Source organism: Phascolarctos cinereus, unplaced genomic scaffold (genome assembly GCF_003287225.1).
Source record: "Phascolarctos cinereus isolate Bilbo 61053 unplaced genomic scaffold, phaCin_HiC Scaffold_9;HRSCAF=440, whole genome shotgun sequence".
NCBI lineage: Eukaryota > Metazoa > Chordata > Mammalia > Diprotodontia > Phascolarctidae > Phascolarctos > Phascolarctos cinereus.
The window spans coordinates 97171613-97198412 of NW_027556402.1; the positions used below are offsets into that span (position 1 = coordinate 97171613).

Consider the following 26800-nt stretch of genomic DNA (forward strand, 5'->3'; position numbering starts at 1 on the left):
CATGGTACAGTGGAAATGAACCTAGGATCTAGAGTCACAGAATGCTAGCTCACATCTGTTACTCACTGTGTGATATTAGACAAGTCAATTGACCTCTCTGTTCTCAGTTTCCTCATCTGAAAAATGAAGGGGTTAGGCTAGATTACCTCTGAGGTCCCTTCTTCTAGCTCAGAAACTGTGAAATCTTATGCATACTTCTTTACTTTTTTTTAAAAATCTCTCTGTCTCTCTCTCTCTGTCTCTCTCTCTCTCTTTCTCTCTGTCTCTCTCTCTGTCTCTCTCTGTCTGTCTCTCTCTTTCTCTCTCTCTCTCTCTCTCTCTCTCTCTCTCTCTCTCTCTCTCACACACACACACACACACACACACACACACACACACACACACACATTTATATGAAAATTCTAGTTCCATGCCTAATTTTAGTTGTGTGAATATAAGATCATATATTAGAACTGAAAGGGACCTCCGGGGCAATTGAATCCAATCCCTCATTTAACATCAAAACAACTAAAGGCCAGAGCAGTTAAATGACTTAGCTGCTATCACAGAGTATTTCTTGGTATCCCTCCTCTTCCAGCTCAGCTTCTGACCCTCTCCAGACTTCTCCAACATTCTCCTCCAACTTTTTAAGCTCCCATTTAAGTGCTATTTTCCCTCTTCAGAATGTAAGCTTCTTGAAGGCAGGGAATGACTTTTTATTTTTTATAATTGCATTTATGTTCCCAGCTAGGCATAATATCTGACACAAAGTAGGCATTTATAAATGTTTATTGACTTGACTTGATTGCATCAATTATTCCTGATTTCATTATTTCATTTTCTTATTGGTCACATTGTATCTCTGGTACGATGTTGCTCTGAGAATAATTCACAGTCTTGACAAATTCTTTGTCTAAGTTTCTTTGGTATAACTCGGTTTTAATTGAGCTGTCAGCATCAATTAAACTTAGTTCTTCATTCAATTTTGTTCAATTCTAATAAGAACTACATTTAGAAAACTAGGATCAAGGGGAAATTATAATTACTCATGGAGGGGCATATGAATTCAGCATAGTTATGACATAAATTAATTAAATAAAACCAGATAAATCAGGGATAACTCTTAGCAGATTCATTTGTTAGGATTAAGTTTATATTTCTACTCTTAACTCTAATTATCCATCTCTTTTAGACAAAGTCTCTTTAGTTTTGCTGGTTTGTTAAATGGTAGGAAACTTTAATTTGAAAATCACTGTGTAAGACATCCTCCCTGGAAAAAAAGTGGTACAAAAGCTCACTGAAGAAAATAATTCTTTAAAAATTAGAATTTGGTAAGTGGAAGCTAATGACTCCATGAGACATCAAGAAACAATAAAACAAAGTCAAAAATAAAAAAAAAAGAAAAGAAAATGTAAAATATCTCATTGGATGAACAACTCATCTGGAAAATAGATCCAGGATAATTTAGAAATTATTGGATTACCTGAAAACCATGATAAAAAAGAGTGTAATTGTTTCAATAAATTATCAAGGAAAACTTCTCTAATTTCCTAGACCTAGAGGGTAAAATAGAAATGGAAAGAATCTACTGATCACCTCTTGAAAGTGGTCCCAAAATAAAAACTCTGAAGAATATTATAGCCAAATTCTAAAGCTATCATATCAAAGGAGAAAATATTGTAAACAACAAGAAAGAAACAATTAAGATATTGCAGAGTCTTAAGACCACACAAAATTTCACAGTTTCCATATTAAAGGAGTTGAGGGCTTGGACTATGATATTCCAGAAGGCAATGTAACTAGGATTACAACCAAGAATAACCTTTTTCTTCCCCACAAAAATGAGTGTAATCCTTTAAAGGGAAAATAGATATTAAATGAAATAGAAGACTTTTAAGTATTTTTGATGAAAAACCAGAGATGAATAGAAAATTTGACTTTTCAATACAAGACTTAAAAGAAACATAAAAAAGGATAAACAAGAAAGAGCAATTATAAGAGACTCAATAAGGTTAAACTGTTTATATTTCTATAAGGGAAGATGATATTTGTAACTTCTAAGAACTTCATCATTATTAGAACAGTTAGAAGAAGTATACATAGACAGAGGGCACAGGTGTAATTTGACTATAATGGTATGATCCACCCAAAAAATTAAGAAGTGAGAAAGAGATATATGCTGAAATATTCCTTTGGATGGCATCCAGGGATTGTTTGGTGGTCATAAAATTGAGAGTAAGAAAACCATTGAATTAATTAACAAAACTAGGAGCTGGTTTTATTAAAAAAAACAATAAAATAAAGCATTAATTTGATTTTTTAAAAAGAATCAAATTATCAGTATCAAAAATGAAAGGGGTGAATGAACCAGCAAAGAAGACGAAATTAAAACAATAATTAGGAGACATTTTGCCCAATTATATGGCAATAAATCTGACAATCTAGGTTAAATGGATGAATATTTATAAAAAAAAATAAATTGTCCTGAGTAACAGATGATGAATTAGAATACTTAAATAACCCTATCTTAGAAAAAGAAATTGAAAAAAGCATCAATGAATTCCCTAAGGAAAAAAAAAAGCTTTGGGACCAAATGATTTCACAAATGAATTCTACCAAACATTTAAAGAAGAATTAAATTTAGTATTATATAAACTATTTGGAAAAATAGTTAGAGATTAGTGGCAGAGCCAAGATGGTGAAGTAAAAGCAGTGACTTGCTTGAGCTATTCCCCCAAATCCCTCCAAATATCTGTAAAAATGGCTCTGTACAAATTCTAAAGCAGCAGAATCCACAAAAAGACAGAGTGAAACAAATTTCCATCCAAAGACAACCTGGATGGTTGATCGAAAAGGTATATTGAGCCGGGTGGTTAGAGGAACATAGTTTGGCCTGGGCGAGCAGGCAAAACAGGCCTCAGTGAACCTGAAGCAGGCCTCAGAAGGACTGAGTCATGGGCAGCTGCGGTGGTTTCCAGACTTCTGAACACACGAACACCAAAGACAACTTAGAAAGTCAGTAGGAAAAGTCTATGATTGAGGTGTGGGAGAAACTCAGTGGAGCCCCAGTCCCCAAGTGCAGCCCTAGGGTGGTGGCTACTTCCAGAACTTCAGACCCACAGACTGAAGGGGAATTGAGTGGCTGATCAGAGGGGGGATTGCAAGAATCTCTTTGCTGGTACAGGATTCTCTTGCTTTGCCCATGCTTGGATCTGGGTCACAGTTCTGGGTGGCAGTCCTGTTGTGAGGAGGAGTGCTGATGTGATGGAGCTTGTAGTGGAAGTGAAATCCTTTTCACAGTTCCAAGGCTGTAAAGAGTGCTTGTGGTCACTCATAAACCAGAGCACAGGCCAGGGAAGGAGTAAATACCTCACCCTTGATCACACCACCTTGGGAGAACTGAAAATTTACAGGTCCCTAGAAGTATCTGTGAAAACAGCTGAACAAACCCCCCAAAGCTTAAGACAGTACATCTCAGTGTGATGGAACAGGCAACTATCAACACCAACACCTCTCATGTGCCTTAGCATAGCCAATAGAACTGGTAGACTCAAGCTCTGAGAACTACCATATGCTTCAGTGTAGCCCAAGGCAAAGAGGAATCCTCCAGTGGCCAGACCTCTATGTGCTTCAGTGTAGCCCCAGGGAAACATAGAAACACCCCACTGGGGTTCAGCATGCATGAGACACCACTACTAGCACCCCAGCTCAGCACCAGATAAGCTGCCAGACCCCTATTGCCTCCAGCAGCACCCACCATACCCCTTCAGCACATCACCAGACATAAGGGTCTCCTGGAGACCTCAGGGCAACATCAACATGGCACCAGGAAAACAACCAGGGACTGCAGCCATTGGCACAAAAATCCTGAGACAGTGACGCTTCCACCCCTGATGCAGAATTCAAATTTCAAAGAAAGGGAAAAAGGCCAAAATAAAAAGATGCACAAAGAAAACACACACACAAAAAGAATCTGACCATAGAAAGTTATTATGGTGACAGGGAAGACCAAGACACAAACTCAGAAGAGGACAACAATCTCAAAATACCTATGGGCAAAACCCCAAACAAAAATGGGAAGACTTTTCAAGCCCAAGGTCAAGAAAGAATTCATGGAAAAGCTTAAAAAGAAGATTAAAAATCATGTAAGAGAGGTAGAAGAAAAATGGGAAAAGAAATGAGAGTGATGAAAATCATGAAGAGTCAATAGCTCAGAAAATTGCTTAAAAAATAGAATTGTCCAAATGGAAAAGGAGATACAAAAATCCACTGAAGAAAACAACTCCTTAAAGATTACAATTAGCCAAATGGAAAAGAAAGTACAAAAGCTAATTGAGGAAAACATTGAGAAATTGAAAAATTGAGAAAAATCCTTAAAAGTTAGAATTGGTCAAGTGGAAGCTAATGACTCTCAGAGACATCAAGAATCAAACAAATTCAAAAGAATGAAAAAGTGGAAGAAAATGTAAAATTCATCATGGGAAAAACAACTGACCTGAAAAATAGATCCAGAAAACAATATCAAAATTGTTGGACCACCTAAAAACCATAGCGTCTTTCAAGAAATTAATAGGGAAAACTGCCTTGATGTCCTGGAACCAGAGGGCAAAATAGGCACTGAAAGAATCCACCAATCACCTCAGGAAAGAGATCCCAAAATAAAAACTCCAAGGAACATTATAGCAAAATTTCAGAACTATCAGGTCAAGGAAAAAATACAACAGGTGGCCAGAAAGAAACAATTAAAATATTGGGAAGTCACAATCAGGATAATACAAGACTTGGCTGCTTCAACATTAAAGGATCAAAGGTCAAGGAACATGATATTCTGGAAGGCAAAGGAACTAGGACTACAACCAAGATCATTTACCTGGCAAAATTAAGCATACTACACACCAAGGGAAAAAATGGTCATTCAATGAAATATAAGGATTTCAAACTTTCAGAAGCAGAAGATTAGAACTAAACCAAAAATTTGACCTCCAGTATCAAGACCCAAGAGAAGCATAAACAGATAAAAAGGGAAAAGAAAACATAAGGGATTCAATAGAACTAAACTGTTTACATCCCTACATGGGAAGATAATACTTGTAATTCTTAAAAATTGTATCACTAATAGTACAGCTAGAAGGAATATACATAGAGGGTATAGGTATAAGATGAATTTGAGGGAATGACAAAAAAATAAGGGATGAGAAATAGGAGTACACTGACTGCAGAAGGAAAGGAGAGGTAGAATGGTGTAAATTATTTCATATGAAGAAGCGTGAAAGACATTACAGTGGAGGGAAAGATGGGAGGGTGGGTAATGAGCATCACTTGACCCTTAGTCTCATCAGTAATGGCTCAGAGAGGTAATCATATATACAATTGGTTGAATAGAAATCTATCTTATCTGACAAGGATGAAGGAGGGAAGGAGGTCAAGTAAAGGGAATGTAATGTGGACTGATGGAAGAGAGATCAGATCAGGCAAGGTGGTAGACAGAAGCAAAACCCTGGTGAGGAGGGAAAGGGTGAGAGAAGAGAAAGGAGAGATAGGAGGAAGAGTAGGATGGAGGAAAATACACAGATAGTAATCACATCTATAAGATGAATGGGATGAACTCTCTCATAAAATGGAAGCAGATTGCAGAGTAGATCAAAAATATATTGTTTACAAGAAACATACTTGAAGCAGAGAGACACACAGAGTAAAGGTAAGGGGCTGGAGCAGAATCTATTATGTTTCAGCTGAAGTAAAAACAAACAAACAAACAAACAAACGGGTAGCAATCTCGTTCTTAGACAAAGTAAAATCAAATATAGACCTAATTAAAAGAGATAAGTAAGTAATCTACATCTTGCTAAAAGATACCATGGACAATAAGGCAATAAAAATAACTAAACATATATGTACCAAGTGGTATAGCATTTAAATTCTTAAAGGAGAAGTTAAGTGAGTTACAGGAAGAAATAGACAATAAAACTATAGTAGTGGGGAACTTCAACTATCCCCTCTCAGAAACTAAGGAAGTAAATAGAATATTTAAAAAGCTAGATATGACAGATCTTTGGCATGGTTTAGACATAAAGGGTGACACCATAAGTAAATTAGAAGAATAAGAAATAGTCTACCTGTCATATCTATGGGGAGGGGAAGAATTCATGACCAAACAAGGCTATTGCCTTACAAAATGTACAATAGATTATTTCATATTAAGTGAAAAAGTTTTTGTACCAAAACCATTGCAACCAAGATTAGAAGGAAAGCAGAAAGCTGGGAAATAGTTTTTATATCAAGGGTCTCTGATAAAAGCCTCATTTCTCAAATATATAGAGAACTTAATCAAATCTACAAGAATACAAGCCATTCCCCAATTGATAATTGGTCAAAGGATATGAGCAGGCAGTTTTCACTTGAAGAAATTAAAGCTATCTAGAGGCATATGAAGAAGTGCTCTAAATCACTTTTATTTAGAGAAATGCAAATTGAACAATTCTGAGGTACTGGGGCACTGATGCACTCATTGTTGGTGGAGTTGTGAACTGATCCAACCATTTTGGAGAGCAATTTGGATCTATGCCCAAAGGGCAACCAAACTGTGCATACCTTTGACCCAGAAATACCACTAGTAGGTCTGTATCCGAAAGGAATCATTAAAAAGGGAAAAGGACCTACATGTGCAAAAATATTTATAGCAGCTGTTTTTGCGTGGCAAAATATTAGAAGTTAAGGAGAAGCCCATCAATTGGAGAATGGATGAACAAGCTGTGGTATATGAATATAATAGAATGTTATTATGCAGTAATGAATGATGAACAGGCAGGTTTCAGAAAACTGTGGAAAGACTTGAATGAACTGATGTAAAGTGAAATGAACAGAACCAGAGAAGCATTGTACATAGTATCAGCAACATCACGTGATGATCAACTATGAATGACTCAGCTCTTCTCAACAACACAATGATTCAAGACAAGTACAAAGGACTCATGAAAGAAAATGCTATCCATATCTAGATAAAGAACTGATGGAATTAGAATGCAGATTGAAGCATTTTTTTTACTTACTTTATTCTTTCTCATGTCCTTTTTCCTTTGATCTGTTTCTTCTTTCACAACTATGACTAATATGGAAATATTTTTTACATGATAGCACACGTATAAATCATATCAAACTATGTACCATTTTAAGAAGAGGAGAGGGGAGGGAGGGAGAGAGAAAAATTTGGAACTCAAAAACTTGTAAAAAATGAATGCTAAAAATTTGACATGTAACTGGGGAAAAATAAAATAGTATTAAACTTAAAAAAGAGCCTACTCTTAGCTGATATCTTTAAGGAATAACACTTTTCAGAAAAACATAAATATAAGGAGATATTATTAATGTTCATGGTAGAACAGCTTTCAATACCTCAAATTAATCAATTTTGCTAATAACTGTATGATTTTCTGTGCTAGCCTTTAGCCATTACAAATATATACTGAAATATTTTCTTTAGCTCTGAAATTTACCCCACGTCCCCACACACAATATATCTGTAAAATTTCAATCTCTACTTCTTCCTTTGGGCTAACTTTGACTTTATAAATGAAGTATTCTCTGGCAGTAACATATGCCAAACTTACGCGTTCAGTTAGTAATGGTGTGGTGTCCAAGGAACTTGTCGAACTTGGTACTTCACTTTTTACAAACAAGAATATGACAGCACTGTAAGGAAAACAAACCCCTAATTCATAATCACAGCCATCAAATTCAGGGGGAAAACATAATTAAATTGGGGCATCTAGATGACCCAGTGGATAGAGTACAGGCCCTGAAGTCAGGCGGTCCTGAGTTCAAAATCCAACCTCAGACCAAACACTTGACACACAGTTAACTAGCTGTATGACCCTGGGCAAGTCATTTAACCCCAATTGCCTAAAAAACAAAAACAAAAACAGAAACAAAACATGATTTAATCCCTGGTGTTTCAAATCGTACTTTTATGCTGATAAATAACAAATATACTCCTGATACTATCTTTTCTTTTGAGTTCTAGTCTGCTGTTGTGCCTCCTATTCACCACAAACTCATTATGAACCAGACTAGACCTATCATCTTTTCCCTAAAATGAACTATCCTTCCCAACTTTACTGTTAGTAGTTCTATTGTTCTCACTGTCACATACACTCCAACCTTTGACTTATCTGTCGTACGTAGTCAGTAAATCCAGTCAATTGTATTGACGTGTCTTTCATAGCTGCTCCTTTCTCTCTAGTCTTCCTTGTACGTAGAGATATGTTTTTCATTACCTCAAGGTGGATCATTTTAACAGCCATGGAAATATATTAACCCCTTGCCCTCTACTAGATTTTTAGCACAATTGGAAATAATAAGAAACAATATTTCTCCAGCCTAAAATCCTTTCCAGGCTTTTTGCCTTAGGAAGTGTATAAGAAGTTGAGAATGAAAGTTAAGGTCTCAGGAAGATGGATTCGTGGCCATAACCAAATTAGAACAAAAAAGTATGTTGTCTAGTCGAGATCATTGGCTTTCCCATCCCCTGAAGTGATTGGTTTCAAAGCAGTATCCTCTTTCCTGTTCAGAAAAGACTAGATATGGATCACTGGGATGTCCCCTTTGATTACTTTAGGAGAAATAGTTATTTTGTCAGTCATTCTAGAATATTGACTCCTAAAACTGTTTTGGAACATGTTTTAACTGTATCTTTGTTTAAGATTCCTATAAATAGTGTCCCAAATTGTTTTGATGTGGAGAGAAGTATGAGGACACACACTGGGTCAAGGGGAAACTTTATTATTTTCTCTCTCTAAACTAGTCAGTCAATAAACGTTCATTAATTGTCTGCCTCCTATACTCCAGGCACTATGCTAAGCCCTGGAGATACAAAATCAAAAACAAACAAACAAACAAACAAAAAACAAAACAAAACAAAACAAACAAAAAAAACCAGAGCCTGTGTTCACAAGAAGCTCAAACTCTTATGGGGGAGTAAATATGTAAACAACTGTGTACGAACAAGATGAACACAGGAATATATTGAGACAATTAATGAATGGAAGGGTCTGGTGTTGAGGGGAATCTGAAAAGGCTTCCTATAAAAGGTGAGATTTTAGCTGGAACTTCAAAGAAGCCAGGGAAGCCAAGAAGCAGAAATCCAGGCAGAGAGAATTCTTGGCATGGGGGACAACACACAGTGACAATATACAGTCAGGAGATGAAGTATCTTAATTTTTTTTCAGGGAGCAGCTAGATGGTACAGTAGATAGGAAGCGTATAAAAGATGAATGAACTATGAGGAATGAGTTGCCTATCACTGTCAGTCTTCACTTAGAGATTGGAAGGCCATTTGTCAGGAATGCAGTGGACAAGGTTGAGTCTAAAGTCCAAATAAAATGACCCTTCTCACTCTGAGATAGTGGTAACTGACATTTGCCTGGAGCTTTAGGGTTTGCAAAGTGTGTTATTTCCTCTAATTCTTATAGCCTCTGTGACGTGGGTACCACAAACATTAGCACCACCATTTTATGGATTAGTCAATGAGCATTTATTGTCTTCTATGTGCCACGCACTGTGCTAAGTCCTAGGATACAAAGAAAGGCAAAAGATAGCACATGCTCTCAAGGAGCTTACTCTCTCATGGTGAAGACATCATGAAAACAACTATGTGTGAACAAGATACATGTAGAGAGGATAACTTGGAAATGATCAGCACAGGGAAGGGAGAGGTATTAAGGGGAATCAGGAAGGGCTTCTCATAGAAAATGAATTTTAGTCGAGGCTTGAAGGAAGCCAGGTAGAGATGAGGAAGGAGAGAATTCTGGGGGACAGACAGTAAAAATGTCTAGAGTTGAGAGATAACATGCCTTATGTGAAGAAGTCAGTGTCATTGGACCACAGAGGTATGGGACAAATAAAGTGTAAAAGTAATGGAAAGGTAGGAGGGGGCCAAAGTATAAAAGAACTGATAAATAGACTTATGTATAGAACAAAGTTTTTTCTTATATTGAACTTCATTCTGCCTCCCTATAACTTTCATCCATCAATCTTCTCTAGCACCTGTTTCAAATACACAGTAAAAGTTATTTGCATGTACTTTACGTTACATTTTTCTATATATCAAATATAAAGTACTTAGAGAACAACCTTGCATTTTTTTCTAAGAAATATTCCATAACCTTTTTTTAGGCATAAGATTTCTAGTCATCATCTCTTTGTCTTCTCTCCAAATCATGTTTTAAAAATACTATGTTGTGGAAATACTTGTTTTATTCCATAAATTAAAAATAAAATAAATAAAATTTTAAAAAAATCTTCTTTAGGGATGATGGTTGGGTAGACCCAAGATGACAGAGTAGAGAAAAGTACTCAGCAGGCTCTCCCAACATTCCACTCCAAATAACTGTAAAATAATGCTTCAAGTAAAATTCTGAAGTCAAAGAGACAACAAAAGATCAGAGTGAGATGTTCTTCCAGCCCAAAACAACTTAGGAAGTTGGAAGGAGAGATCTGTGAAATTGGGGTGAAGACTGGCCCAGAGCTCATGTGGATGAAATGCCAGCAGTGGGATAGAAAAGAAAAATAACAAATATTGGAGAGGATGTGGAAAAACAGGGATACTAATCTACTATTGGTGGATGTGTGAACCAGTCCACCTACTCTGGAGAACAATTTGGAACTATACCCAAAGGCCTAAGAAATCATGCATTCCCTTTGACCCAGCAATAACACTATTAAGTCTGTATGCCAAACAGATCGAAGAAAAGTGTATTTGTACAAAATTATTTATAGCAACTCTTTTTGTTGTGGCAAAGAATTAGAAATTGAGGGGATGCTTACCAACCGGGGAATGTCTGAATAAATTGTATATGATTGTGATGGAGTACAATTATACTATGAGAAATGATAACAGGATGGTTTAAAACAACAACAACAACAACAACAACAACAACAACAACACCTAGGAACACTTACATGAACTAATGCAAAGTGAAGTGAGTAGAAACAGGAGAACATTACAGGCAGTAACAACAATACCGTAAGGATGATCAGCTGTGAAAGACCTTAGGTACTCTGATGAAGATGATCCAAGAAAGGATCCATGATGAAAAATGCTGTCCATCTTCAGAGAGAGAGAACTGATGAACTCTAAGTGCAGATTGAAGAATACTTTTTTGCATTTTATTTTTCTTGGTTTATTTATGTTGAGACTTTACAGGTATAATTAATAGCATATTGCTTGCATTCTCAATGTGTGGGGGAGGGGGAAGAAGAAGAGAATTTGGAACTCAAAATTTTCATAAATAAATGTTATTTTTTACATGCTAAAAAGAAATTCCTCTATGTACATTTGCCTGTTTTTCTAAATAAGGTTACCAAAATGGAAGAAAGCATTCTGGAGATCAAGGGTTTTGCTGAGAGCACATTGCAGAGTAAGGCCTATACTTGACAGTAATGACTACTAGTATTCTGATAACACCCAACTATATATAATTCACTTTGACGTCATGGAACCCTAGGACCTTACCATTGGAAGAGGTCTCAGAGTTCATATAGTTTCCTAAGGCAAAATCAATGGACTTAGCTTAGAGGGAACCCTCTAGGATGGGAATGAGCTTCTGGCAGATAATATTAGAAGATTTTGTATGGCATGCAGAACTTCACTAAGGACAGTTGAGGAGCTTTGCATTTAATTGCTGACACCATGCTCTACAAAGTTAATACTACTTAGTCTGCAAATTTACTTGTTTTCCTGAAATAGTAAGCTCCAGTTCAAGGGTGGCTGGGATCATAAAGGGTTATGACCTAATCAAAAATCAGTCAGTCTGATGTAGGCTTGCAAAATATATTCTGCAAAGGGGCTGGTTTGAGCCAGTGATGATTTTTTTTTCCTTCTCCCAACTGACAAGCAGCAAATTTTAATTCAAGGAATCAGCAAACTTTGGGTGTAATAATCTGTTAAATTGGCATCGAGCTCTTGTCCGCCATCTGTGAATTCAGCTGTTTCCGATATATGGAGTATTAGCAGAGGTGGGGAGCTATCAACAACTGAAGCCGAGATGACGTTAGCTAAGCCTGGTTCTCAAAGTCAGGACTTTAAAAAAAGAATGGTGATGTGATCATGTCACTGAATAAAAAGCAAATTGAGGAGTGCAATTTATGCATGAAAGCCAAAGGGTTCTAAGCTTCAGGGATGGGAACTAGAGAGAGCCCAGTTGGCATCATTCAGGTGAACAGGGCTAGGCTGGTTCAAATTTCACAGATTAATTTCTGCTTGCTCCATTCTTTTCCTGGTAATAAAGATAATGATTATGGTAATGAGGATAATAAGGATGATGAGTCATACTGAATAGTGGGCCAAGAAGACTCCGCCTAAAGTTGACCAAAGTGAGACTTGTTGAATATGAAAGCAGTACAGCCAGACAGTCACCTCTTTCTCAAGTCTCACGGCACCCTACCTATCAGACTCCTACCATTTCTCTTTCCCCTGGGACTCTGACTATAATCAGACAGACTCCTAGGAGCTCGTTAGAGAAGTGGTCTCTGGACTTTTTGATTATACATCCCTAACACTAAAACAGCACAGAGCCTGACAAACAGTAGATGCTTAATAAATATTTGTTAATGGCATCTTTGAGCACGTACTCCCCAATTTCTATATATTTACTTATATTTGCACATGTACTGCTATACTAATAAATATGTATAATAGAAAACACAGACATCTAAATCTTAAGAAGATGACATGAAGATAAATTTACACTTCATCTTCAAGTAAACTAGGGAGCCACTGGAGCTCATTGAGCAGGGGAGTGACATGGTCAGGCTGCTTTTTGGGAAAATCATTTTGAAAGCTAGATGGAGGATGGATTGGAGAAGAGAAGGGACTTGACATAGGGAGACTGATTAGGGGGTTGTAGCAGTCTGCAGAGGTGATGATGACAGGCTAGGATGATGTGATTGGAATGAAGGGTTATAGGTGATAGAGAAGTGAAGGTAGAAACAACAAAGAATTGGAAATGGCATTGAGGTTAGAAGGATGGCGAAGCCTTTGATATTTACAGGAAGTTCATAAAAGAGGTGTTTTGTTGGGGGGAAAGAAAAAAAAATTCTGTACCCAGAAGGTCAAGGAATGAAAAAAGGAACAATAGTAAGGGGTGGAGGTGTACAAAAAACAATGAGAAATTATTGTAGGTAACAGTTACCTCAATTAAATTTCGTCTGGAACCATTGTCACCAGTATGTTTACAAGTGACAGTATGGATATCAGATTACCCGGAAAGAAATTTTCCCAGCTATCTAGGTGAGATCTATCGATCCAAGGATCTATAGAAATAAAACACTTCTGAAGGAAGTCATGGTACTGATATGTTGTAGAAGAGTTATCAGGGTAAAGATAGATATCGATGTAGAGTGTTTTTATGAGGCACTTGACTCAATCCTTAGGCTTGAAGAAAATTGGTTACTAGAAAAGCAAGAACCATAATAAACTCATGCTGTTCCTTTGTTGTTTACTCACTATTTTCCTATTGGACTTACAAGAGCATTCTCCGGCACACGATCAAAAACTTTTTCAGATCCCACCAGTCCCCATCTTCCTCATTGCATTCACATTTTAACAGATGACATACATACCTCCTGCTTTACCGAAGTAAACTACCTAGGATGAACACTCTTCTCTATCCTCTTCAAATGCTCATGATTTCAAATGTTTTGTGATTCATCACCAATGTCTGCCCATCCTGTGTTTCTCCTGTCAAAGTCTTCTCATAGGTTTGACACAGAATAAAGGGCTGTAAAACTGTGAATACCCTATGACCCAGCAATACTGTTACTATGTCTGTACTCTAAAGTGATAAAAGGAAAAGGATCCATGTGTATGGAAATATTTATAACAGTTCTTTTTGTGGTGGCAAAGAATTGGAACTGAGGGGATAACTGTCCTGTCAATTGGGGAATTATTAAAAAACAATATGGGTTGTGATGGAATATTGTTGTGCTATAAGAAATAAAAAAGGGAATGGTTTCAGAAAAATATAGGAAGACATATGAACTAATTCAAAGTGAAATGAGCAGAACCAGGAGAACAATTTACATAGTTACTGTTGCAGTATTATGACAATCAAGTGTGAAAGACTTAGCAACTCCAATCAATACAGTGATCCATGACAATTCCAAAAGACACATTATGAAAAATGTTCTACATCTCCAGAGAGAGAACTGATGAACTCTAAATGCATACTGAAGCATATTTTCTTTAACTTTATTTTTTCTTGCTTATTTTTTAAAAACATGGATAATGTGAAAATGTTTTGTATGACTTCATATATATAATGGAAATCATATTTTTTGCCTTTTCAATGAGTAGCGGAGGAGCTGGAGGTAGAAAATTCAGAACTGAAAATTTTTAAAAATTAATAATAAATGGGTCAGTTTCTGGGAGAAGTTTAGGGTCATATTAAAAGAGTTTCACAATTTCTTGAAGGAAATCCTGTCTCTTCCCCTTTGCCTGTTGAACTCCAGGACGAATGCATTTTCTAGTCTATTCCAGATGAAAATACCTAGGCAAGCTCCATTTAGACTCTCCATCTAATTGTGTGCCAAAATCTGGGCAATAGATCAGATGTCTCCTTGGTTTTTCTCATGTGAATGCTCAGAGCAAATTTTTTCAATGTTTTTGGGCTTGGTGCCATTATCATGAAGTCATTGGTAAGTAAGGAACATCTAAGAGGAATCCTTCTTTAATTTGAACTTTGTATTAGATCTTCTCCATAATGGTGGTGAGCATCTCTGACAAACATGCATGTCCTAGTTTTATGCTTCTCTTAATACTGATGATTGTATGATCATCAAAGTTATATCTTTTGTTATATCTTTCAAAGAACCCCATATAAATTTGATATAGGGATAGAAAACACTACCTTGGAAGAGAGTCTTTAAGATGCAATTTTGCTCTACTAATTCAAGTATTTTCTCATAGTCAACAATAACAACAACAAAAGTAGTAAAGATATGGTCTACTGTGTTATAATATCATTTACAAAGAGCCTACCAATAAACTCATAAAGAATGCCTTCAATAATGTGAAATTATACAGAACAATTTTGGTCCCATAGAAGTAATGTAAGGAACATTCTCTCCCCCACTCCTTTGTAGAGGTCCATAGGTAAGGAACATTGTATTTAATATCCAGCTTCTCAATGCGTTGATCAATTTTGCCGATTTTGAAAAATTCTTTTTCCTCTTATTCTTTATTTTATTTTATTTTTTAAAAATCTTTGTTATAAAGAATGGGGGAGGGAAACAGAAGAAATCTAGGTAATGTAAAAAAAATCAATAAGAACCTATTTTAAAAGAATGTCCTCAATGAGGGTGCACATTATTCTCACAAAACTTTTGTATAAATGGGAAAGTAGGCATATAGGTTGGTAGTTACTATTTTCTAGGTCGCCTTGATAATTTCTTTTCCCATTTAAATATACTCTTCTTTCATCATGAAAGCTCTATCTCCCCCCCCACCCCTTTTTTTGGTTATCCTGGAATACTCATTCATCTATATTCTCTTAAAGTAAAAAGAAAAAAAAACACCCTCCCAAGAAATCTGACCCCAATATATTTGGAAACATTTCAATTACAAAAATTATTAAATATGTAGACGGGAAAGAGGAAGTATAGGTTACAGCATGAATCTAATTTATCTTTTAAAAATGTGTCTAAGCAGGACACAAGAAAAATCAGTGATGTGGAGGTAATAAAAGAAAAAGAAACAATTTATGAGAAGATTGATCAAATGAATTCAACTCTTTCTACTCTGAACTTCTGAACACCCTAATATTCCTCAAATTTTGTAACAATGACTTGACATCAACAAAAACTTGATTCATTGAATTTGAAGCACAAAAATAAATTCCATAAATTGCTAGGGAGACAGAGCTTTAGAAGGGTCTAGAATAGGGATTTTTAACCTTTTTGTTGTGTTTCTTGGACCTCTGGCAATCTGGTGAAGCCTGTGAAATTCTTCTCAAAATATTTTTAAATGCATAAAATAAACTATGTAAGATTACAGAGGAAGCCAATTATGTCGAAATAGTTATCACAAAATATTTTAAAAGCACCTGTTTACAGACTCCAGGTTAAATACTTGACATAGAGGGTATGGGTTTTGGATGCCTACTCCTCAATGCAGAAATTTGAGCTCTAGAGATGTGATAGGGGAGTCTAGAGACAACAAAATGAAATAATTGACTTTATAGCCCAACTCTTCTCATCCCTACACTAAGACTCCAAGTGAGGTTTCACTGGTCCTCTGGTTTCACCCAGATGTATCAATCAATGAGTAAGTATTTGTCCAAATGCATGCAACGTGCCTGGCACTGGAAATATAAATGTAGAAGTGTGCAAGTGATTGCTTTCATAATGCTTAGTCCCAGGTCCTGGTTTTTTGCTGGTGTCCATCCCCAACTCCTCCTTTGAATTCATTCGACAAATACAATCTGTTGTCAAATCAGCTGTCATATATGTCTTCATCTCTTCACATAACAGCCATCCTAATACAGATACTCATCATCTCTAATGCACTAATGCCCATGCTTTCTGGTTTACTTCCTTGCCTCAAGTCTTTCCCCCATTCCAATTCATCCTTGACTCTGCCACCAACATGATTTTCCTAAAACAAAAGTCTGTTGTCATTAACCCACCTCCCTCCATACTCAATAAACTCCAGTGGCTATTATGGCCAAGATCAAACATAAAATGCTCTGTTTGGTTTTTAAGGCTTTTTATAACCTGGCTTCTTCCTACTTCTTTGGTGTTCTTATACTTGACTCTTCTCCACAGACTTTGCAATCCATCCCTGCTAGCCCACTTGCTGTTCTTCACAAATAATACTCCATTTCCCAAGATGATTTTTTGCTGGCTGTCTCCAACACAGAATGGTTTCCCTCCTTATCTTCTCCTACTGTCTTCCCAGACTTCCTTCAATAAGCTCAAATCTCACCTGCTACAGGAGGCTTTTCCTAATTCCTCTAGCTGCTAATACCTTCTTGTCTGAGATTACCCTTTGTCCAACCTGTATATACCTTGTACATAATTATTTGCGTGTTGTTTTCACCATTAGAATGTAAGCTCCTTAAGGATAGGCACCATAGTGGGTTTTTTCCTCTTTGTATCTTCGTTGCTTAGTATAATATTTAGCACACAGTAAGTGTTTAAGAAATGTTTGCTGACTGTCTAGTACTGTAACAGCTAGTTTGTAACTATGAGCAAAGGGTTGCCTTGTAGAACCTAGAATTGGTCACCAATTGTAGGCACGAGTAGCATCGCAGATTCCGTGTTGTCTCTATCCACAGCAGGGTCTCCAGGAGGATAGGAATGAGAACTCTTGTGCTTCTGGGCCATATCAGTCCCTGTATATATGTCCTCTTCTTTCTTTGTTCACCTACTACCATCAGAATCTTAAGGTAAAGCACACCTGAGATGTAGCTGGGTCAGTGAGAAACACAAGAAACCTCTGTACAAATCTTGTAAGAAGTAGGATTCTTTTTTCTTTTAAAAAAGGAGAAATTATGACAGAACAATGTCTGACAAATACAGAAATATGATTCTGGGCACAAGTTTAAAGTATTAAAAAATCAGGTAGGTGTGGATTTAAGTTTTCATTAAATCAAAGCTGAGGCAGGCTTGTGGGTAGGGCAAATGACAGAAAGCTGAGTGTTTGAAAGATAGAAATGTTATTTAAATTATACAAAATATATAAAATTGTTTCAAGACTAAGGCTGCCAGAATCCATCACCATAGAATCAATTTATAGTCATTTAAATTTATATTCATTTATATTGAATTATGCACATTCTACAAGTACACATATATACATATATTCCCCTTCTTAGGTATGGTTGCCTTGTGACTGAATCCAAATTTCATAGAACAAATCCCCTTAAAAGGATTTGTTCTGTAAAACTTAGACTCAGTCAAAAGGCCGCACCCAAGGACCACAGGTGGCTTTGAGACTGCAGGTTCCCTATCTCTGGAAGGAGTCCTCATGCTCCAGTTTCAGATCTAAGGTTTTTGTGCTCAGAAGAGTAGATGGATAGATGTGGGATAGGATTGCAGCTTGGGGTGGGAAGGACTAGGTAAGTGGACAAGAAGTTGTGGGATTGGATAGGAGAAAAGGGCTAGCAATAAGAGACAATATGTTTAAGTAGGAGAGAGAGTGATAGTCACTGAGTAGACTGTTCCCTATAATTATTTGTAATATTTGTAATTATTTTTAAAGGAGTTGGTTTTCATTTTATTCTATTCCTGTGATTTCATTGGTATGGGAGACTTCCAATGAGGAAAAGTACTCCATGGATGCAGATCCCCACTTATTCTGCCACTTAAAATTTGAGGGAGGGGTTAAGTGACCTGACTGGGGGGCTAGGGGTGTCACACAACTTATTTGCATCAGAGACAGTAAATCCAGATATTCCTGGCTCTGAGGCTGGCTCTCTACACACCTCTCATATAGATTTTTGCAAACCTCTGGCAAACAGATTTGATTTTTCTTTACCCAAAAGGTCATCATTCTCTTCCTCTTATCACAACACTTTAATATTTGCATAGAGATTTGCACATAGGTTATCTCATTTATTCCTGAGAACAATTCAGTGTGGTAGGTGATGTCATTATTATTTTCATTATTTTGAGTTTCTAAAAATCAAACCTTACTTTTTCTTTTAAGAAAAATCTTTTTTTTCTCCTTCCCACCTTCCATCCAACCATTAAAAAAAAGAGTCACAAAACTCTTGAAAGAAATATGTTTTGGGGCAGCTAGGTGGCACAGTGGATAGAGCACCAGCCCTGGATTCAGGAGGACCTGAGTTCAAATCCAACCTCAGACACGTAACACTTACTAGCTGTGTGACCCTGGGCAAGTCACTTAACCTAATCAAAAAAACAAACAAACAACCCCCCCCCAAAAAAAAAGTTTGTTTAAAAAAAAGGAAATATGTTTAGTTAAGCAAAACAAAATCCACTTTGTTCATGTCAAAGAAATATGCTTCATTCTATACCCCAAGTCCATCATATCTCTGTCAGGAAATGGGTAGCATGGTACAAGTGTAGCCCTTTGGTTAATCATTGCACAAATTAGAATTTTTAATTCTTTCAAAGTTTCTTTTCTTTACAGTTTTGTGGTTACTGTAGAAATCATTTTCCTGGCTCTGCTTACTTCTTTCTGCGTCAGTTCATATAAGACTCTTCATGTTCTACTGAAACTCTATCTTTAACGATTTATTGCAGTACAATAGTATTCCATTGCATTTGTATGCCATAGTTAATTCAGCCAGAAGATATGATTATGCCCATTTTATAGAGGAGGAATGAAGGATGGAAGAGGTCAAGTGACTTTCCTGGGGCCACACATCTAGTAAATGCCTGATTTGATAACAGGTCTTCCTAACTCCATGTATAGAACTTGAACTGCTGCCCCCACCTATCTGCTTTGAAAACATTTGGCAGCCTAAACATGAAGGGAACAGAAATGATTGGGTACCTTATCACTGAAAGTCCAGCTCCAATGTAATTTAGCAGGGGCCTTGATACGTCTTCAGGATCCATTCCAAACCATCCAAACCTGAAAAAAAAATCAACATAGTTGGCTTAGGTCTTATTGAAAAGTTGAAGAGTTTTGAATTTTGTCCTTTTATAACCATAAAGATTCTATGGTCAATTTGGTTGGTGGAGAAGATGTCACAGAAAGAACTTTGTTCTGAGCCTTGGACAAAGGAGTCAATGGTATGTCTAATTTCAGTAGAAAATCCCTTGCACAAATCTTGGAAATGTTTGAAGTGAAACAGGTAATTTTTAAATGGGACTTGTGATAACAGAGCTTAAAATCTCTTTCCTGTCAAACCGCTTCACAGCCTTTAGCTTTGGTCCAAATCACTACAAACACTCTCTATTACCAATAGTGATACTAGACTGTAAGTAATACTAGACCAGTAGTGATACTAGACTCATTCCTTGTGAGTAGGGAATATTTTGTTCATTGTATTTGTATCTCCCAATGTTTAGTAGTAAGGGCCACTTCATATTACTTGCTGATTGAGGATGAGGAGAAGCTGGGGATACTTTGAGGTTTATATTAAAAATGAATAATAGCCTGGTCTTCTAATTTATAAGAATCTTTAAATTGGTCAAGACTGGTCTGTAGATAACAGGCATCTAGTTGTTTGCTAGACCTATACACCTATTACTAGCTTGATAGGAGCCTCTAAAGTTTACATTTTACTAGGATAGCCTTTGAGACCAGAGTCATTTCCATGACACCATTGGAAAATGGAGGAACACTTCAGTTTAGGAGATAGATGGCCTCCTCTCCCCAACTGAGGTTCTGGTTTTATGAAATAATTCTTCAGGTAAACATTACAGGAAGACTTCAAAGGGGGAAGTATATCCTACCTCCTGTCCTCAACTAAGGCTTTAATCTTACAAAGTAATACTGACAGATCAGATAGTCCTTTTCCATGGATTTACTAAATTTCCATGGATTGACTGAATCTTCTTTAAAAATTATAATGAAATTTAATTAAAAATGTTTTTCTCTTAAGGTTTATTAAATTACTCTTTGCATCTCTTATTTGACATTTGTCCTGGTACCATATAGAGTGATTAACCTTGTTATACATAGGTTACACACACACACACACACACACACACACACACACACATGTGTATATACAGATGTGTGTAAAAGTTCTTTATGTAGGTAGATATAAATATACACATGGGCATTATATATATACATATACATATGTACAGGATTGTAAGGGTATGTATATAAGTATGTGTATATGTATATATTATATATAAATATATATATTTCTTTATACATAAATACATGCATATATACCTTCCTTTGTCAAAGTCCTACTGTCATGCCTCACTGTGGTACAGAGCTGCCTCAGGTTGCTTTGAGACAAGGCCAGCAGAGTACATTCTCTGACAAGTACTTGCAACACGTGATGTTTTTGAGGATAGATGCAGTAATGGATGATGTGGCTACCATCAGAGGATAGTACCTATAGTGATGAAATCACAGGATTGTGGAAATAATGAAGTTTTAAACAGTATGGGTTTGTTTTATTTAAGGAGATCTGTAATTTCATTAGTGTGTGGAAATCCTGATACTAAAAATCCCTTGAATCATACAGAACTGAAATTTGTCTGCAATTTAAAATCTTTTTTTTTTGGGGGGGGAGATTCATTTTTTTATTTTCCAAAAATATGGAAAAGTTAAACCTAAAACTAACAGTGTAGCTTGGCTAGTTGCTGTGAAGTTGTCTAGTTCTCCATCTCCATAACTTCTCTTATTCTGTTCCTTTTCCTTTTGGAGGCACTGATTCATGAATTGGGGGAGAGAGGGCATGATCAATAATAGGATGGGGTCAATATCAATGTCAAAGACCTGCTTAGGGGACAGGCTGCGACTTAAAATCTTAAGAGACTTGTCTCAGGACAGTGAGAGGATCTTAGGATCACATTTTGAGCTGGAACAGTTTACTAGATCACTCAGAAGTGATCTAGTCTAATCTCTTCTATTTACAGTTGGTGAAACTGAGGCCTGGAGAAATGGAATGATTTGCCTAATAGCTGAAAAACGAACCCAGGCCATGTGACTTCAGAATTAGTATTCTTTCCACTTGCTTAGGGTTATGGGTATATTACTAAATCAAGGTTCCCTTAATCTGGGATCCTGATGACTGTATTTCAATATAATTGATTTCCTTTGTAATTTAGTATATTACATATATGCATTTAAAAAAATTATTCAGAGTAGGGGTTGGTCTAGGCTTCACTAGAATGTGAAAGGAGTCCACGAAAAAAAAATTATCATCTTTTGGGTTTGTTTTGCTACCTTTCAAATATATTAAAGCTAATATGTAATTTTTTAAGGCTTGCAAAGCACTCAACATGTATTACTATTTTATTCCTCTGCTACCTGGAGGGCATATTACTTATAACAAAGAATTTTTAAAAAGGTAGTGGTGGGGGAGAAGTAAAGTAAAACTAACCAACATGCCAATTGAGCCCACTAAGTCGATTGAGTCATTTGACCCTCCCCGGCACATTGTCTCTCACAGGGAGGAAGGTGCATTTTCAAAGAATATCTCATAAATTTATTTTGTATCCCTAGTGCCTAATATGGTGACTTGCACAGAGCAGGAGCTCTATAAGGGTTGGTTGCTGATGACAATTCTGTCTGAATTGGGTTACCTTGAGCTTGCCCAGCCTGTTAGCGAGTTAAATGATCCCCAGATTAGAAGTCCAAGGCCTAAACCAATTGTTTTAACAATAGGGACGACAGTGATGTTACCTGCAACACAAAAATCATAGAGAAAAAGTCTATTACCATAAAAAGTACAGAAAATACAAATAGAAGTAAAACTCAAATTTAAAATCAACAGCAACTGAATGCCTACAGTGTACCTAGTATTTTGCTATATTTCCGATATTTATTAATAACAGCATATTTCTTTGGTATACATTTTAAAGTTATAAAGTCCAAAAGCAAAATTCCCAAAGCAAGATATTTTGGAGAAAAATGTTGGGCAAAGCTACCCACTAAGTTGTAGAAATACTCTTCAGCCTTGGCATGAGCCTTTGTTCAGGCATATGTTATTTTTAGAAAGCATGGCTGATGCTGAAAATGGTTGTGGTTTCATCCTGGCTATGCTATTACATAGAGGTAAAGTGGGCTGTAGGGCTGGATTTGTATCAGAAAAACACCTCTGACCCTGGACACATCACTTAATCTTTCTGAAGGTCATGCAATTCTGTAAGACTGTTAGTTATAAGAGGGTCTTGATCTGGGTTGTGAGTAGGAGTTTTCACACACAGAAAATTATTGTCTTAGCAGATTGATGTAGATTTAGATCTGGAAGGGACCTTAGAGGTCTTAAAGGCCATCCAGCTCAACCCCCTCATAGCACAAGTGAAGAAACTGAGGTTCTTTACCTTGAGGTAAGCTATTAAAGATAAGACTAACCCATGGGAAATCCATACCCCAAATCATATTCAAATGGATAAAGTTCTTCTTTTTGTCCCTCTTTCTCTCTACATTTCTCCCTATCGAAACCTGTTCTGAGAAAAGAATGTGATGAATTCTCACTACTGGATAAATGTCTGAGGCTTAAAGACCTAGATTTTAATCCTGACATAGGGCAAGATATTTAATCTTTCTATTTTTAATTTTCTCATTTGTAAAACGAGGGGATTGAACTATATGATTTGTAGGAACCCTTAGAGCAGGGAATCTTAATCTGGGATCCATAAAGTATTTCAATTTAATTGGTTTCTTTGGTAATCTTATGTATTTTATTTTATTCATTTAAAAACACTGACAGGGGTGCCTAGGCTTTACTAGATTGCCTTAGGGATCTGTGATTCAAATAAGCTCAAGAACCCTTGTTTTAGAGTGTCAACATCCTCTGCCTCATAAAGAATTCCATTCCATTCCATTCCTTTCAATTCGATTCTGCAAGTATTCATTGACGACTATGTGGTAGGTACTGTGTTAGACACCAATGATAAAAAGACAAAAATGAAGTTGTCCCTGACCTCATGAAATGTACATTTTTTGGGGGCAGAGAGCAACATTTACACAGAAACTTGTACAAACATTCCATTTACAGTTGACTTTAGGCAGAAAGGAGGGGAGAGGACTGACAGCTGTGAGACCAAGAAAAGCCTCCTGTGGAAGGTAGATCTGAGATGTGTTTTCAAGAGTTGTCACTCTCAGTATTATTTATCTCTTGACTAAGGGCAAAGGTCCTGTTTGTCTAAGTCAAATAAAGGAAGTTATAATTGTGGAATTCCATGCATCAGCAAGCTGAGTAGGGGAGATATTTAGTTGGGATGTATGAAGGAACTTCCCACAAATTATACCACATACACAGTTGGGTACAGCAAAAGGCTTTGGTTTAAATTCTGATTCCGACACTGTGACCCTTCAATTGGACAAATTGCTTAACTTTTGGAGTCTGTCTCTTCATCTGTAAAATGGGAATAACAATGACCTGTACTTCTTCTAGGAATTGTCAGGAAAGGCTTTTGCAAACCTTAATGTGTTAGGTAAACATGAGTTACTAATATTGTTTTCTCCAATCCGAACTGGAACTGACCTTGGGAATGGCAAGACCAGACATTTCTACTTCACATCCTCATTAGACTTTATTTATTTATTTGCTTTTTGGTGAGGCAATTGAAGTTAAGTGACTTGCCCAGGGTCACACAGCTAGTAAGTGTGTAATGTCTGAGGCAGATTTGAACTCAGGTCCTCCTGACTTCAAGGCCAGAGGTCTATCCACTGTGCCAACTGGCTGCCCCCTCATTAGACTTTAAAAGGGGCAGGTGCTCACAGAAAAGGTGAGAGAACAAACATTAATTAACTACCTATTATGTGCGAGGCACTGTCCCAAACACTTTACAATATTTTTTTCATTTGATCCTCACAACAGCTCTGTGAATATTGTTAGTGAAGTAGAGATGGGATGCTTTGAATTTTGTCACCTGCTGATTCCTGCTCTGAGAGGAAGCTCCTTAACAATGGGGAAGCTAGTTTACAAAGTTTACCTGAGGTGTAAGAGTGAAGGACTGCAAGAAGAGGGGGAGAAGTGGCATTTCCAGGACAGTGTTTCTGAATAGGACTTTCTTTCTCCTATTTCCAGACATTTCTACAGGTCTGGGATGCTCTTTGCCTCATTTCTGTCTTTTGCATTCTCCAGCTTACTTCACTTTCCAGCTGGGGAAGCCAAACAGTGCAGTGGACAGAGCATCTGGACTACAGACAGAAGGTGTTAAGTTGAAACCTGGCCTCAGATACTAGCTATGTAAAGACCCTAGGTGGATCACTTTAAGCTCTGTTTGCCTCAGCTTCCTCATCTGTAAAATGGGGATAACGATAACACCTACCTCCCAGGGTGGTTGTGAGGATCAAATGATATACTATTTGTAAAGTGCCTAACACATAGCAAACACTATATAAATGTTAGCTGTTGTTATTATTATCTCCTACTCAAGGCTTTTTCTGATCCTTGGAGTTATCAGTGTCCCCACTTTTCAACATGAAATTATTTTGTATCTATGTTGTAGATACACTGTGTTTACTAATTTGTATATTTGTACCTCATACTTACATATCACTTTAAAGTTTGCAAAGCACTTTACAAATATTATCTTATCTTATTCTTGTGACAACTCTGGATTATACGTAGTATTATTACCCTTATTTTCCAGATGAGGAAACTGAGGTAGACAGAGGTAATGACTTGCCCAGTGTCACAGAGCTAGTATCTGAATTCAAATTTGAACTCAGAGCCACCTCACTCCAGTTCCAGCACTTCATCTGTGTGCCACCTACTTGCTTCTAGTCCTTGTAGACCCAGCACCTACTATATTATCTAGGAGGTAACAATAATAAATGCTAATTAAATTGAATTGGGGAATAATTTGGTGGCATTCATCTTTGTGGCATTGGCCAGGGGCTTTGCTCTGGTTAAAGTAATGTTACTCTTAGATACATATTCATCAAAAGAGATTGCTAAATTTCTTGTTAAAATTGCTAAAATTTTGGGCTAACGATTCCTGACTGTGTAGGAAAAAAATCTGACAGATCTGATTGGTATACAAGTAGGTTTTTAAATGAACTGCATTGGAACTGCCCCCCTCCATCAATTGTTAGCTGTGCAAGTTAATCAATATAATGATGTGCTCCTTGTAAAAAGAAACAATGAAAAGTATTTGAAAATACATCATAAATGCATTTAAAAACAAATGGCCCCAATGATTTTGGGAAATTTGGCTGTTTTAAAAATAGCATAAAGTTTTAGGGATCATGAATTTTTTATGAATGTATATTACAAAGTATCTTCAACCCAAAGCCTAAAATTGAGCATAAGAAGATGGAATTCCTGCCTTGAATGTAGAGTGGAAAGTAATCTTTGAGGTCATCTTTATTTGGCAGATGAAGTAACTTGGCTTGCCTAAAGATACATGTAATGTAGGGCCAAGATGTTAACTCAAGTCCTTTGGTTCTAAATCATTGCCTCCTTGATAGTGTAGTAGATAAGGCATTGGTCTTGGAGTCAGGAAGACCTCGAGTTCAAATTTCATATCTGACATTAGCTCTGTGACCCAGGGCAAATCACTTCTCTAGGCTTCATTTTCCTTGTCTATAAATGAGGGGCTGTACTCAATGGTCATTTCTAGTTCTAATTCTATGAACCTAAATTGATGGGTTTATGATCTCATTGATGTGAGCACTTCTGCCTCCATTAGGAAGGACGTAACCACTCACAAGTTTTTCCAACTCTTGTCCAAATCCTACTTGGGAACTGGGGTAGTACTCAAGATACTGGGTGTCTCCTTGACATTGTATGGCTACCAATGGAGTTTATTGACTATGTATGCCTTTCTCTTGTTATATGACCAATGTCCCTCTTATTTCAGGCACATAACTCTTAGCTAACATCCTTTATTCTATGCCTTCAGCATAATTTTTCACTACTTGTACATTCCAGCCTATTTATAGCCACATGTGCCTCTGTACTTCCTCTTACTATATTAAATACATGACAGATAGAAAAGTCTAGAATGTGTATTGTGATATAGTAAATTATTGAGCAGTTTTTATTTCAGCTAATGAGGATTCATAGTGAAGAAATGACTTAAAGCAATGTGTTAAGCAACAATCACTATTGGTACTAGTCTACACAAAGGAAACGAAAGAGATCCTAAGGAAAGGGTAAAATAAAGGCATAGTGTTAGAGGGGAAAGGATAGAAGAGCTGGAGTCAGGA

At 36.7% G+C, this 26800-nt stretch overlaps 1 protein-coding gene across 10 annotated transcripts in view; it reads right to left on the bottom strand.

Annotated features, from left to right (window-relative positions):
- TMEM144 (transmembrane protein 144) overlaps window positions 1-26800 on the bottom strand; it is a 70183-nt gene that overhangs the window by 22854 nt on the left and 20529 nt on the right. For 9 of the 10 annotated variants that reach the window (XM_020994083.2, XM_020994079.2, XM_020994077.2 and 6 more), the window contains 3 exons: window positions 22219-22318; window positions 19496-19576; window positions 7587-7668 (listed from right to left, as the gene is read on the bottom strand). In XM_020994083.2, coding sequence (XP_020849742.1) covers window positions 7587-7668; window positions 19496-19576; window positions 22219-22318 — 263 coding nt within the window. The remainder of the gene's footprint in view (window positions 1-7586; window positions 7669-19495; window positions 19577-22218; window positions 22319-26800) is intronic. The other variant, XM_020994078.2, reaches the window with a different exon arrangement.